Raw genomic sequence first — 16,126 nt, 5'->3', positions numbered from 1 at the left:
TGTCCACTTCATTCAACGGATCAGTGGAGGTCCCTTTATGGGTGGGTTCACAGATGTGGCAGTTCTTTGAGCCAAAGCCAGAAAACTGCATTAAAAACCACCATGAAAACCTATGTATGCACTTACCCCAAGCCAGAAAATCTGTTCAGATCATCATGCAGAAGTTCGATTTTTGTTGTGTATATGGAAGGAGGAAACACAAATCACATTTATACATAGTAGGAAAAACCGTCACCTTATCACAGGCACTGAACGGTTACCATACGACTGTCACATGGGAGGGATTGTCTTGTAAATTTCCTCTATTGGGGTCAATACCAAATGTGTTATCTATATACAGTATACAAAAGGATGCCCATTAACCTCAGCAGGTGCCATGTCACAAACAAGGGGAAATTAAGAGCGTTTTCCTTATAGCATTACATAAAATTAACGAAAAGCAGTGTTTCCACAGCCCTGTGAAGACACAGTAAACTGGCTGCCTCTGAAGTACTTAACCCCTCAGTCACATTAAAATCGGAAAAACCACTACCGAAAATTTCACCTTTTTAAAATTGTATATTTTAAATGTAATGTTTAATATAAGGCCCCTTGCAGACGAGCGCGAGAAGATTAAGTCCGGATGCGTTGCGAATGCATTCAGGGAAAAATGCACTATTTTGCAAGCAAGAACATTCAGTTTAGTATGCGATCGCGTTCAGTTTTTATTGTGCGGGTGCAATGTGATTTACTGAGTTTTGCACGCGCATGATAAAAAAAAAAAAAAAAAAAAAAAAAAAAAAAAAAAAAAAAAAAAAAATAATGAAGGCATACAAACATCTCTTAGCAAACATCCATTAAAAAAACGCATTGCATCCGCACTTGCTTGCGGATGCGATTTTCACGCAGCCCCATTCACTTCTATGGGGCCAGCGTTGCGTGAAAATTGCAGAATATAGAACATGCAGCGATTTTCACGCAACACACAAGTGATGTGTGAATACCAACGCTCATGTACACTGCCCCATTGAAATGAATGGGTCCGAATTCCGTGCGGGCACAATGCATTCGCATCACGCATTGCGCCCACGCGGAATACTCTTGTCTACAAGGGGCCTAAATCTAGGCTGACTGAAGTTAACCCTTAGCTGACAAGTAATTTTAGCCTTAAAAAGACCCGTAATATTTTTTCAACCTGTGTTCCAGCGGTCATAACTTTTTTATATTCTTCAAAATAGCTGTACAAGATCTGAATTTTGCGGGATGAGTTGGTCTTGTTTTGTTTTTTTATGAACCATTTTGGGGTTCATAGAATATATATTAAATAAATAGTTTTAAAGGTGAAAACAGCAAATTTTAAAATGCATGTCAACTCCCCCACTTCCCCCCTCCTCCTCCAGGCTGGCTGAGATCACAGCCAGCTGAAGGGGGGGCTGCTTTAATGCTTCATACCTTGGCCTGGATAGCAGCTAAAGATATGGGTCTGATCTTGTTTAAAAGTTGACAACCTAAGCTTTAAAACAAGGCCAGAATAACAGCTGTTATTACTCCAGTTGGGTGTGAAAACAGCTGAAAACTTTTTTCAGCTGTTATTAGAAATGTCAGGTTTCATAACTATTAGAAATCAGATTGGGAGGGATATCTCCAAAGTAGAGGAGATCCTGTGGTTCTGGTCTTGTTTTAAAGCTTATACTGTCAACCTTCAAACAAGACCAGGCTAAGTAGAGGAGATCCAGTTTCTTGAGCTCTGCTTGGGCTGAACATAAGGGTACTGAAACACATTGCTGTTGTGCTGATTTTTGATTTGGGTGTGCTTTTTTGCTGCACCAAAAATGCAGCAGAGCCGTTGCATGTGGCAGCGCCCTTAAGTTCTTCTCTCAAAGCAAGAGCAATGCTCGGCCAAAACTGACATGTTCACACACTCTTTTAGGGTATGCTGCGCCTCATATAGTAGTTGGAGCGGACAGCAGCCACCAGGAGTGCCTCTTGCTGTGGCGGATCCATCATGTCAGTTTGGTCAATGATTGTGAGCAAAAACCAGGTGCAGGTCCAAGGTGCAAACAATTCGATTATAACTTTTCTCGTTGTGTAGGCTTCACTCCTGTTTCACAATCCCTGATGGAAGCCACTGACCAAAACACTGCTGTGCGTGTTAGGCCTTATGTGAAGGAATGTGACACCATGCTTAACTTCTTCTCCAGGTGTGCTGTAAAAAAATTGAGCACTTGTTCCTGGCCCCCCTCCCCCCTAGGAACACAAAATGGATTGTAAAAACAGTGTGAGCCAATGTGACTACTACGCTAAGCAGTGGGTGTTTGGGGACATTTCAAGCAATTCAGATAGAAAAGTAGTAACGATCAATACTGTATAGACATTAAAGGCCGTGGACACCCTGGAGGGCATTTCTTTTTCCCACCGTATTCTACTTTTATGGGCTAAAAGTTTTCCTATTGGAAAAAAAAAGTTTTTTTTTTTTTAAATCGCTATAGCCTTCAAGTTTCACTGCTCAAGCAGAAAGAATGGTCCGTGCCCACCGAAATCCAACAGGGAGCTGCTCTGAAGGCTCAAATTGTAGCCCTTATCTCCGCTTTCCTGACAGCTCATAAACACTTATTTAAAGTGGACCTGTAACCTCCTCTGACATGTGTTTTTTAGTAACTACTATTACCCATGTAGTAACATTTCTGGAGCATCTATTCTTATGACTATGTTGTGTCATTCCTCTTTTATTCCTGCTAGAAGTTATGAATTAAGGTCCATCTGGGTATTACCAGTTTGGGGGGGCATTGCAGAGTTGACACTATCCAATCAGTGTTGACAGTGTCAGACTGAAGGGACACAACCCCAACTAACACCCAGCTAGAACTTTATAGCACTCTTCAGGCAATTCATTCATAAGTACTAAAAGGAATAACAGAGGAAGGGCCAAATACAGTCATAAGTATAGATGCTCCAGAACATTTATTAAAGGCAAATGCAAGCAACAAGTCCTGTCCTGAGCGTCAAAACCAGGCAACATACTGGAGCTCCATTTCTGCCTTTCTCTTCTATGTACATCATTGCCTGCGAGAGCCCCCGGAACAGACTGCCGGAGAAGGCTGCCGCTAAAGTGAAAGTTAGCCTTAACCAGGTCATACAAAAGATGGAAACTGGCGGCCGATGGCTGCTCAAGTTGTCACACAGAAAACAAAAAAGAAATGTAAAATAAGCATTTAGGTTCAGACTTCATTTTTTAAAGAAGCTCTGCTTTCCTTCAAATGTCTCACCGCATGCAGCCCACCTAATGCATGACTGCAATTACTGTTCATATAAATTAAGCAGGTGCCTGGGAGGCATAGGAACGTTACTTCATTTTCCACACACTTGAAGCTTTCAAATATTTTATCTTTAGAATAAGTACAACTTCAGCAAAATAACTTATTGCGCAAAAAAAAAAAAAAAAAAAAAAAAAAGTGTCGCCTTGGCAGAAATGTTCCGCTGGGAGAATAATCACATTACTGACACGTTATCAGCAATGCAGATTCAATTACTGGGAGAGTAAATCACAGCTCGGTTGCTATTCCCACAGCCCGCTTATTTACACTTAAAAAGAACATTTTCATTAAAAAGAGATATCCGGGATAATCAAAAGAGCCAAAAATTCTACTAGGAAAAAAAAAAAGTTCAGAATGAAATACAAAAACAACCTTCCCCGAGAGCGAGATTAAAGTTCTCAATGGGAGAGGAAGGTAATGCCTGGGAAAGGTTTATATGGCAGGTAATCCTCCTTAGTATAGTAGGTGGCAGATTGGAATGACTGACCGTATGACAGCTCTGCTGGTTTCTACTTAATAAGCCTACTGGGATAGCATAGAGGTGGTGCGATGCTCTAACTGCCTCACCACCTCTCCCTGTAGTATTTATACATATAGACAGCACTCCAATGGGTTGATGTGACAATTAGTGAAGTAATGATGCACAATGTACAATTATGGCAACGTTTCAGGCTAAATGGTAGCCCTTCATCAGGCCAGGATCTGACCACACACAAGGGAAGCCGGTGCTCAACTTCTCCCTGAACTTTTACATAGAATGTTAAAGGGTTTTTGAAAAATTGCAAAAAAATAAATAGTTACAAAGCAGGGGGCATAAAGAAAAACAAAACACAACTTACCTTTTAAATATCCCACCTATCCAGTGTGGCGACCAGTCAACATCATTCCGGTACCTATTGGGCCTGCAGTGGTCATATTCACGGGAGCGCTGCAGCCAATCACTAGCTTTAGCAGTTACATGTGTAAGAACTATACGTGACTGCCGAGGTCGGTGATTCACTGGACGATAAAGACCACATGACCACGGCAGATCTTGGGTAACATTAACCAGTGTCATGACGCTGGATCAGTGGGATATTAAAAAAGGTCAGCAAGGTCCCCCCCCCCCCCCCCTTTATCTTAGAGCTCTTTCAGATGAGCGTGTCCTGTGCGGAAATCATGCTCCGTGCAAGAGTATGATTCTCAGTTATGGATAATGCTTGTTTAGCAGGAATGAACAGCATTATAATGATATATAATGCTGTGTGTCTCTGCATTACCTGTATCTACAGAATTATAGTGACATAATGCTGTAGCATAATTCTATATCAGTAAGGTTATGCAGAGACACACAGCATTATAAATCATTAGAATGCTGTGCTCTCCTGCTAAACAAGCAGTGTCCATAGTGGGGAATCACGCTTACACACGGAGAAGGATTTCTGAACAGGACATTCTCATCTGAAATAGCCCTTATAAATCCCCCTGCTCTGTGATGTGTTTTTTTTCTAATCCCGGAAAACCCCTTTAAGTGAAACTGCTCAATTGACCACTCTAGATAGAGGGGAAGCTCAAGACTCTGGACAGGAACTAGCATACATGGAGCGGCCTCTAAAATTACCTATATGGGTTTTCTGAGATTTTTTTTACTCATCTATTCTCTGGATAGGCCATCAGTGTCTGATCACTGGGGGTCCGACACCCGGGACCCCCGCCAATCAACTGTTTTGAGAAGGCAGGGGCGCACCTTCTCTCAGCTCACCAAGCACAGAGCCGTACATTGTATAATGGCTGGGCTTGGTACTGGAGCTCAGCCTCATTCACTTGGATGGGGCTGACCTGCTCCTGGGCCACGTGATCAATGAACATGATGTCACTCGGCCTAGGATAAGCAGAGAGAAGGCCACAGCGCTCATAGGAGCACAGCTGCCTTCTCAAACTGCTGATCAAACCAGAGGATAGGTCATTAGAAAAAAAATCTTGGCTGTAAAAAGATTTGATTGAAGGGTCCCTTTTAACATGCCCCAAGGCTGGTCAAACATCAAAAGGACAATCAGCCAGAAGATTTCTAAAGTTCTGACCAAATATTTCAAATATCTGATGCACATCTTAAGAAAAATTATTGAACAGGTTGGGTTATGTTGGACCATCTGGACATGAAAATAATCATTCAGTCTTTTTCCCTGGAAGAAGAATGTGAAACCCGTGCACAAGGCAAAGCCATCACTTTTCTCTCTTGGGTTATGTATGCATTTAAAGGTGCAGTATGGGCTTATAGCCATCTATGAGCACCGTACTACAGATCTGGGATCTGTACCAAGACCACCTACATAAGGTATAGGGGGGACTGAAATCTTCAGTAGACTGACGGTCAATAACAGTTCTGGATCCCCAAGTACAACTCTAGAGTGGATTTTTCATGGAATACCTGGTCATTTTAGATCTAAACTACACTAACTAGATTTACTATATGACTACATAAATACTGAAGTAATCGGCTAAGTCAGTGTACTTCAGTGATCTCAAGTATTGCATCCTTACACAACAGGAAGCCCGGCTATGTTGTCACACATTTCCTTCAACAGAACACATAAAACCCAATAAACCGTGTACAGAGATATTACTACCCGCTTCATCAAAAAGCAGCGAGTTACAAATTCTTCTAGCATCTCCATTACAAGCCACCAGTACCTCCATCGTATTACATGTGACCATTCTGGTCTATAAAATAATTTGGGGAAAGATTGTGGTCATTTCTGGTGCTGTGAAGGACTCTATAATGAGATCATATTTGATGACAGAGTCAGGGGCCCTCCAGCAGTTCTGGGATACAGAGATCTCCAAATTATTAGCCAAATGGTGGGACGCTCATCCCAACTCTAGGGGTCAGTGGGGATTTTGGGATGATACAGCAGAAAAGAGAAACCATGAAAAGGCCTAAGGGGTGAATATTATACATGTACATGAACTGTACCTCATATCTGACTTAAAGAGTCTTTCACCTAAAATGACCATTATACCCCACAAACATCATGATATCCATTACATTCCCCATATTATAATCTTACCTTTCATATTGCTGTCCGTCGCCTATTCTCTCTTAAAAACGCTTTTATTCCATATGCTAATTAGGTTCTGAAGGTGCCCAGGGGGCGGCGTTTGTGCGGCCGATGCCCAGGCTCCACGGCGCTGTTCAAATCAAACCCCTCCCCTTTCAACCCTCTGGCCCGCCCTCGGTTCTTCAGATACCATCCTCCAGTCAATGACAAATCCGGCGCCTGCGCCTGCGCACTCCATTACCCACTAGGGCAGAGGCAGCAGAGCGTTTAATGCGCATGCGCCGGCCCGTACATCCTGATATTTTGGCAGTTTACTTCCGCCGGCTAGATCGGGATGTACGGGCCGGCGCATGCGCATTAAACGCTCTGCTGCCTCTGCCCTAGTGGGTAATGGAGTGCGCAGGCGCAGGCGCCGGATTTGTCATTGACTGGAGGATGGTATCTGAAGAACCGAGGGCGGGCCAGAGGGTTGAAAGGGGAGGGGTTTGATTTGAACAGCGCCGTGGAGCCTGGGCATCGGCCGCACAAACGCCGCCCCCTGGGCACCTTCAGAACCTAATTAGCATATGGAATAAAAGCGTTTTTAAGAGAGAATAGGCGACGGACAGCAATATGAAAGGTAAGATTATAATATGGGGAATGTAATGGATATCATGATGTTTGTGGGGTATAATGGTCATTTTAGGTGAAAGACTCCCTTTAAAAGGGTTGTGTCACAAAACATATTCAAAACACAAAACACCTGGATCCAAATACTTTTGTAATTGTATGCAATTGAAAATTTAGTATAGCCACTGAGTTATTCACTGAAATCTATCGGTATAGCGCCACCTGCTGTTTGTTCTTTTCCTTATTTTTTTTACTTATCTCACTGAGCTAGTTGAACGTGCTCAGTTTAAATCTTCAACTGCCACCAGCCATATCTTCTGTTAGGGTCCATTCAGACGTCCGTAGTGCATTGCGGATCCGCAATACACCCGGCCGGAACCCCCCATAGAACTGCATATTCTTGTCTGCAACTGCGGACAAGAATAGGACATGTTCTATTTTTGTGTGGAGCCGCAGCCCAGAAGTTCGGGGCTGAAGCCCGGAAGTTCGGAGCCACGCTCCAGAAATGCGGAAAGCACATAGTGTGCTCTCCGCATCTCTTCCGGCCCCATAGAGAATGAATTCGCCTGCACCCGTGTGAATGGACCCTTAGAGGCTGTGGCAGTTACAGGGAGAGAGCTGCAGCAGAAAGGGCATGCCCCCCGAGCTGCCAGGCTGAAGATAATCTAGCAGAGTAAAAGAAGAAGTGAATGGGGAAATCTCTGGATCCATGTGAGGCACAGGGCTGGTTCTGGCTTTGTTAGAAAGGTATTGGCATGGACTATATGACTTTGAAGCGAAAGACTGGCACTCCAAAGTTGCTGATGAAGTGAATTCATTGGTCACATATTACATTTGTGACGTGCGTTTCGGCACACGTGGTGCCTTTGCCACAGTAACAGTTTGAGAAAGGCACCACGTGTGCCGAAACGCACGTCACAAATGTAATATGTGACCAATACATTCACTTTATCAGCAACTTTGGAGTGCCAGTCTTTCGCTTCAATTTGAGATCAGGGTAACCGACCCTCTGGCCGAGCACCCGCTCTACACAGTGCCGACGAGTTAGAAGATCTGTACTATATGACGTCTGGTTTTCATTTTTTACATCAATCGTGGCCTAACCCCTTTAGGAGGAAAGAGAAGCAGATCTAAAGCTCTGCTTACCTTCATATCTGTTTGGGGAATCGCATCCCTTCTGTGGAGTTGCCACACGCAGGAAGATCTGCTGTCTCCAAGAATGCCGCCGAGTCCTCACTGGACTGCTGCACGCCGCTTCACTGTGGACGGACTTACACTCAAAGTCACTGAAAGACACACAAAAGGTAATATAAATAACAGCATAAAACAAGCCTAGTCCAAATAGTCATGCCGCTTGTGGTGTAATGGTGCGGAAAAATGAAGGATTTTCAACTTACAAAACCGGTATGAACAGGATTATGGATGGAAATCGCAACACAAGGGACCATTAGATAAAACAACCACACAGATCACCTACCATTCCTTGTTACATTCAGATGCACTATTTTCTGCTACCGGAACTAGAAACTTTAGAAAGTTTGGCACAGAAGAGGAAGAGTGTAGTTTCTTCCGAAAAGAAGAGCGGTAGAAGAGGCTGAGAGCACAGACCAGAAAATGAGGAAGTGACAAATTAAATGTAAAAAAAAACAAAACAAAAAACCACACACCACACACACAATACTTCAGCCAAGTCTATATAGTGAGATATAAAAGCCCATTTGTTAGGTTGTTTTCACATTAGCCTTACAGCTTCATACACAGCATGACAAACATTTTTAGACAGATCCCAAAGAATTCTGGGGGATTCTATTGACCTATAATGGGGTCCATTAGGTTTCTCTGATGGGTTCCAGTATTTTTTTTATAAACCAATCAGATTCCACCTTTTAGGTTTCAGAGCCCATTTAGAAAATGAAAGGTGGAATCTGATTGGTTGCCAAGTCAGTTTTCCTTCACACCAGGTTTGATAAATCTCCCCCATAAGTGCAGATGTGAACAGAGCCTTTAGCAGACAACTGAATTAATGGATTACCAAAAGAATGTTAAAAGAAGATTATGGTCTATGCCCGTCCCTACCAACATTTTTATGGCTCAAATGCATCACAAATGTAAAATAAAGCCATTTTGTAAATCATTCTGAATAACATGCAGCCCCATGTGCTTCCATTTGGTTGATTAGTAGACACAGCAGCCAACTATCCCGGAAAGTCTGGGTGGTTCCCTGGAAAAGGAGAGACTTCCCAGTCTCCCAGAATAGTTGCCGAATCTCTCGGGCACAGCTTTCCAGGAGAAAGCAGCCCTTCCTGCACTGTCAATCCCGAAAATGGAAAATAAGCTGCTACATATATGGCTGCAACTCATTTTTCTAGAATCCTAGCTCTGTCTAGTTTTGCAGCGATCTAGTACAAGAGGGATATGCAGATTTAACAATCAAGAGGAGTCTCAAATAGCTACTGGACAGCTCCTGTGGAAGCTGTAATGGTGTCATCCATCTTCCCCAGAAACAGATGGAACCAATTAAAAAGTTAAAGGGGACCTGTCACCATGAATATGCAGTGTAATCTGCAGGCAGCAGGTTATAGGGCAGGAGGAGCTGAGCAGATTAATATATAGTTTGTGGGAAAAGATTCATTAAAACTTTAATTTATTATTAAAATCTAGGCTCTTTCTGTGCTTAGTAGTCCAGGGGGCAGTCCTATCAGTGGCATTCCCTGTATGACTGTGCAGAGAAAACCAATCACGATAGGACCGCCCACTGGACTCCTAAGAAAAAATCTAAATGAATACAAAGTTGTGCTGAATCTTCTCCTATAAACCATTTATCAGTCTGTTCTAGAACATGCTGCCTGCATTTTTTTTTGAAGGGGGTTGTGTCATCGATGTTATATCTCTAGGATATGCCACCAATGTCAGATAGGTGCGAGTCCCACCCCTGGAACTCTAGAAGAGGGCCACTAAAATTAATGGGAGTACACAGTGCATGTGCAGCGAGCGCACTCTGCTATTTTTGGAACTCTTATTAGAAGTGAATAGAGAGTGCACCCCACATGCACGGCCACCTCTCCATTCACCTCTCGGACTGCTGGAAATAAAAGGCTCGGCTACTTTTTGGAAGTCCCATATAAGCGAATGGAGAGCGGCCATGTTTGCTCGGTTTGCTTTCGTTCACTTTGGAGGGCCCATTCTGAACATAGCTACGGGTCCTGGAGGTGGGACCCGCACCTACCTGACATTGGTGGCATATCCTAGTGATATGCCACCAATGTCTCAGATGAGACAACCCCTTTAACAGAAAATGGTATATATATTCTAGTGATATTTTACAGAGAAAATACATATCTACTGTACACAACCATTCACTGTATATTATACATGGTCATATTTCTGAGCTAACTTTCAAATGGGGAATAAACAAAAAAAATTATGAAGAAGAGCAAAAAAACTAATAGCGTCAGGACACATTCAGAAGCACAACCACTACGGATACCGGTTAAGATGATTACACCATAAGGATTAGTACCAGATTACAAAGGTTAGTAGCAGTAATTGCCCCCTCAGTTCCATTGCTTCATTTCACAAAGTTTGATCATATCCGAGTAGCAGTAACGCGTTCACTCACGTACACATCGCTGTATGTAATACACATTCATAATTGCAGGTTATTAGACCAGCTCAGCAGAGCACACAAGGAAAAATCTCAAGATCTCTGCATTTCTACTAGATGAAGGTATATATTAGAAATAAGGACAGCACAGCTCTCTGAAGCTCCCTGGAACTCAAGACACATGCAGATATGACCAAGCAAGAAACCATGCAGGACAACAAGCACAAGGACAGGTTCTTCTGCTCACCTCTTCTGAGTGACCGGACCACTAGGTTCCCCACCGGAGTTATGCCTTAGTTTTTGGAGGAATCTAGGAGAGGAGGCTGGAGTGACAGGAGGAGAAGGGGCAGCCTCGTCACATTGTGCTGAACTGCTCTCAGGCACACTGGAAGCTATGCTGGAACTAGACACCAGCATTCCAGCCAGCGAGGGAGGGGAGTGGTGGAGAGAGATTTCACGAGAGGTAGAGATTATAGACAAGGTAGTAAACTACGGCAAAGATATTTTCTATAAACATGTACAGAAATATGCGCAAGGTGGCAAAAACATTGCTTGATGTAGTTGCTACAGACTTGAGTAGCCATCCAATCTATAAAGTGATTTCATGGCAGCTACGGGGGCATCTGTACAATTGGCATGTGTTAGAATTAAGAGGGGGAAACTAATGCTGCGCCTCGCGCTACTCTTTACTTGATTTTTAGTGTTGCAGAAGCCGTGTTCACTTGGCTTTCAGTATACTGGAAAAGTTAGAAGGCAACCACCGTGAAAGAAGAAGTTCTAGCCATATTTATTGTCATCCATAATTTGACGAGATATTGGATATTTTTTACCTCTACTTCCAGAAATGTAACTTAAAGCTACTGGACACCAACGCAAGAACATCTGGATCCCCCTACCTACTATGTGACAAATACTGGTGTCTTCTTATGTGGTAGAGAGGTATTTGGACCACGTCAGGCACCAGAGCCTGGCAGAGACTCCTACTTCCGCATTTCAATACATATAGTAATCCCGGTCACCGATGGCTATACATTCCAAGTAATCAATTCAATACTAGAATACTAATCTTTGCAGCCGTGTGTCAGGAGGGTGGAGGTTACCTTATATAAGAATTCTCTCAGACTCCGAGTGGGAAATAAATTAGCAGTTTACCCGTATCCCATCCCTTCATCCTTGACTTGGATATGTCTCTTTTTTACAACCATAATACCTATAGAACTACATAGGGCAATGTTCTAATATCAGTTGCCGATTCTGTCAGAGAAAATCAGAATAAATAGGGCACATGATGGAAAGCTGACAAACACTATTATAGTAAATGGGGTCCATCACCATTGGTGGTCATTATAAAATGGGTCCTGCTATATATTTTTTTTTTTACTGTTAAAATAATGAAATACGAGCACAGGTATTAACCCAGCCTGAAGCTTTTACGTATCCTTCCGCTTAGGCCTCCTGCACACAACCGTAGGTGTTCCGTTGCCGTATTGCGGACCGCATTTGCAGATCCGCAATACATGGGCACCGTTCCGTCTTCATTCCGAATCTTATGTGGTAGAGAGGTATTTGGACCACGTCAGGCACCATTCACTTCAATGGGTCCGCAAATCCGGAGATGCGGAATGGAAGCACGGAACGGAGCCCTACGTGGGGTTTCGTCCCTTACTTCCGTTCCGCAAAAAGATAGGACATGTCCTATCTTTTTGCGGAACAGGCGGATTACGGACCCATTAAAGTGGATGGGTCCTCAATCCGCTGCAGCTGCCCCACGGTTGAAGTTCATGCATTGTAGCCTGCATTTTGCGGGGCGCACACGTTCATGTGCAGGAGGCCCGAGTTCTGTCTCTAAAAACACAATTAAAAACAAAAACCTTTTGAGGACACCAACATGAGAATAATATTTCACATAGTTTGGTTTTGCTCCTGTTTGGTTCATTTTAGACCCTACAGGAAAATTTCCCGGTAGGTCAATGCCCAGGGGCCCACCCAAGCCCACCTCAAGACTGCTGGCCAGGTACATCGTGATCTGAAGCTCTCAGCGTTAATTAATGCTAGGAGCATCAGATATTTATGCCACATTTGCCCCTCCTTCTGTCAAATTTGACCTACAACTTGGGGCCATTTATTTTTATTTTTTTCCCTGGGCCACTTTAAAATTCCCAGTTTGCCTCTGACAAATATTACAGATGAATGAGAGCCACAGGTGAAGACTCCAAATATTGTAGGTTGCTCACCCTTCAAAATTTAGGACACAATTCTGAAGTGAAAAGAAATGGAAACTTAAGTGAACTGACAGCAAAAAATCCACGTGTCCTATGCACACAGCTCGTGTCAATATTGGTCTACGGGATGTGTCAGCGGAATGTAAAATACAGTCATAGAAAGGAGTGCAGTGCAGGCCTCCACCTCCCCTCCTATACTCCTATGTAATGCTGGCAGTGGGACGGACTTTACCATTTTTAATTTTTTATTTTACTAATTTATATAGAGCCAACATATTCTGCAGCAATGAACATATAGATTGTCAGCACTGACCTGTCCCCTATTCTCCAATTTAAACCTGTCAGTATGTTTTTGGACACAGATATAGGAGAACATACAAACTCCATGCAGATGTGCCCTTATTGGAATTTGAACCCCTGACCCCAGCGCTGCAGGTAACCATGTTAACAAATCCATCTAATCCTATATTTAACAGACCATGGTCCTGCACGGATGCAGATATACTGGTATAACGACTTGCTTTGGATTCGGTGTTGAGTCAAGAGACGACAAAGTCTTGGAAGCTTCATGTACGTTTCTGAGGAAATGTCTGACACTAGTTTGCATGTATCAGCATGTCACCATCTAAAGAGACATCTCTGGGATGTTGCCTTACTTTCAGTATTATACATCTTCCCGATTCTTGCAGACCTGTCTTCAAAAGTCTCCAAATCACTGCCATAAACAGGAGCTTCACACATGAGCAGGATGTGTAGATTAGAAGATCACTCCAAGCTAATTGCTTGAAGACTAAATGTTCCACTAGGGGTTTCTCTATACATTGTTGTTCTTCTAGGTTATTAAAATTCAAGCTGAAGGTGACGTGTTGCATTGTCCCTGCCATCCCTGGAGCAGGTCATACAGCAACACCTGGACAGGATCTGTCCTGTTTTTTTTAATAGTGGCGATTGAGCTAATGAAAATATATTTGGAAAGGAGTTCTCCAATACATGACAACGTGTACCTTCAAAACCCAGCCAGATGTATAACACTAATTGCATGAAAAATGTTAATCTGAACACAGGAGGTAAAAAAAAAACAAAAAAAAAAAAAAACATTTTCTGTACAGTCAACATGACCAGAATATTTCTCCATCTACTGCATGGAGGTAACAGGTTGAAACAAGAACCAGAAAATGTAGAAATTAGTAGTTATCTCCTAATATAGGGTGGGCAGTAATGGCAATACAATACTGGAGACACATATACTACTATAGAAAACTGAGGTTAGCTCCCTCAGATCCAGCACCACTATATTACTCTAGTGCTGAACCAGGAATATTACTACGTGCCATACTGTACCTATGGTTGTCTCCGAATCCCTGCAGAACTCTACTGTATAAAATTCCATTGCGACAACAACAAATTTTATTTTATTTTTTAATTCTGCTAAATATGCATTCTCCCCAACGGTCTCCATTTTTGTAGAGCTGAAGGGGCTCTCCCAAGCACAGTGGTGTGGCTTACCATGGAAAATAGGCATTCCTTGATGGGGTATGTTCAAAGTATTTTCAGCAAGGGGTTCAGCACAGATTTGCTGTAAAAAAAAAAAAAACAAAACAAAAAAAAAACAACCAGGCCAAATCTGCACTGAAACCTCTCCCATTGTTTTAAAAAGAAGGCCATGCGACCGAGAGTTTGCAAGACTGTGCCAAGAATGTACAAGTCCATTCCTGGCACGGTCACCACATGGACCCCCCTCAAAAAGCTGCAGCGGGAGCCTGCTCGTTACATTCAATGTAGTTAAACATAGTGGGTCCACAGTGGTTTCTGCCGTGGGATACATGGAAGATTTAGTTGCAGATAAAATCCTCCTCAAATACTGCTTCAGAATAATAAGAGTAGTCTCCCCTAAATTTTTTTTAGATCCCTAAAAACTAAGATTAGAAGGAGAGTCCTGACAAACGTTGATTCCAATGAAGTGCTGAAGTTAACTAAGACGGCTGGTCTTGACCCAGAGCTGTATTTGCTAAATATGTCTTAAAACAGGGTGCACAACTTTTTGGGGTCCAAAGGGTACATTGTCAGACTGCACCACTGGTAAAACTTAAAAAGGGTTGTCTCCTCTCAGACAATGGGGGCATATCGCTAGGACCCGCACCTACAGGTGAAACTCGAAAAATTAGAATATCGTGCAAAAGTTCATTTATTTCAGTAATGTAACGTAAAAGATGAAACTAATACACGCGATAGACTCATTGTATGCAAAGCGAGATATTTCAAGCCTTTGTTATAATTTGAATATTATGGCCTATAGCTTATAAAAAACCCAAAGTCACAATCTCAGACAATTAGAATATTACATTAAATCAATAAAAAAAAAGTATGTAGGACCTCTGAAAAAGTATAATCATACATATGTACTCAGTACTTTGTTTGGGCCCCTTTTGCATCAATTACTGCCTTAATGCGGCGTGGCATGGATGCCATCAGCCTGTGGCACTGCTGAGGTGTTAAGGAAGACCAGGATGCTTCAATAGCAGCCTTCAGCTCTTCTGCATTGTTCAGTCTCATGTTTCTCTTGGCAATGTCCCATAGATTCTCTATGGGGTTCCAGTCAGGAGAGTTTTCTGGCCAATCAAGCACAGTAATCCTATGGTCATTGAACCAGGTTTTGGTACCTTTGGCAGTGTGGGCAGGTGCCAAGTCCTGCTGGAAAATGAAGTCACCATCTCCATAAAGCTCATCTGCGGAAGGAAGCATGAAGTGCTCCAAAATCTCCTTGTAGACGGCTGCGTTGACTCTGGACTTAATGAAGCACAGTGGACCAACACCAGCAGATGATATAGCTCCCCAAATCAACACAGACTGTGGAAACTCCACACTGGACTTCAAAAATCTTGCATGGTGTGCCTCTCCATTCTTCCTCCAGACTCTGGGTCCTTGGTTTCCAAATGAGATGCAAATGTTGCCCTCATCAGAAAAGAGGACTTTGGACCACTGAGCTAAAGACCAGTTAATTGTTGTCCAGGAGAGGCTTGACAAGAGGAATACGACATTTGAAGCCCACGTCCAGGATCAGTCTGTGTGTGGTGGCTCTTGATGCACTAACTCCAGCCTCAGTCCACTCCTTGTGAAAGTCCCCAACACTTTTGAATGGCCTTTTCCCAACAATCCTCTCCAGGCTGCGGTCATCCCTGCTTTTGTACCTTTTCCTTCCACATAACTTTCTATGAATGTGCTTTGATACGGCACTTTGGGAACATCCAACTTCTTTTGCAATTACCTTTTGAGGCTTTCCCTCCTTATGGAGGGTGTCCGTGATGGTTTTCTGCACAACTGTCAGGTCAGCAGTCTTTCCAGTGATTGTGATTCCTACTG

The 16,126-nt window shown here is 42.9% G+C and overlaps 1 protein-coding gene across 9 annotated transcripts in view; it reads right to left on the bottom strand.

The window, feature by feature from the left end:
• Positions 1 to 16,126, bottom strand: part of TBC1D1 (TBC1 domain family member 1) — a 226,342-nt gene that overhangs the window by 81,294 nt on the left and 128,922 nt on the right. For 6 of the 9 annotated variants that reach the window (XM_044298071.1, XM_044298105.1, XM_044298087.1 and 3 more), the window contains 3 exons: positions 10,792 to 10,947; positions 8,418 to 8,534; positions 8,087 to 8,226 (listed from right to left, as the gene is read on the bottom strand). In XM_044298071.1, coding sequence (XP_044154006.1) covers positions 8,087 to 8,226; positions 8,418 to 8,534; positions 10,792 to 10,947 — 413 coding nt within the window. The remainder of the gene's footprint in view (positions 1 to 8,086; positions 8,227 to 8,417; positions 8,535 to 10,791; positions 10,948 to 16,126) is intronic. The other 3 variants (XM_044298114.1, XM_044298140.1, XM_044298096.1) reach the window with 2 other exon arrangements.

This window comes from Bufo gargarizans, chromosome 1, assembly GCF_014858855.1.
Source record: "Bufo gargarizans isolate SCDJY-AF-19 chromosome 1, ASM1485885v1, whole genome shotgun sequence".
NCBI lineage: Eukaryota > Metazoa > Chordata > Amphibia > Anura > Bufonidae > Bufo > Bufo gargarizans.
The sequence above is the reverse complement of the archived record's forward strand: the minus strand, read 5'-3'. Positions and strand labels throughout refer to the sequence as shown.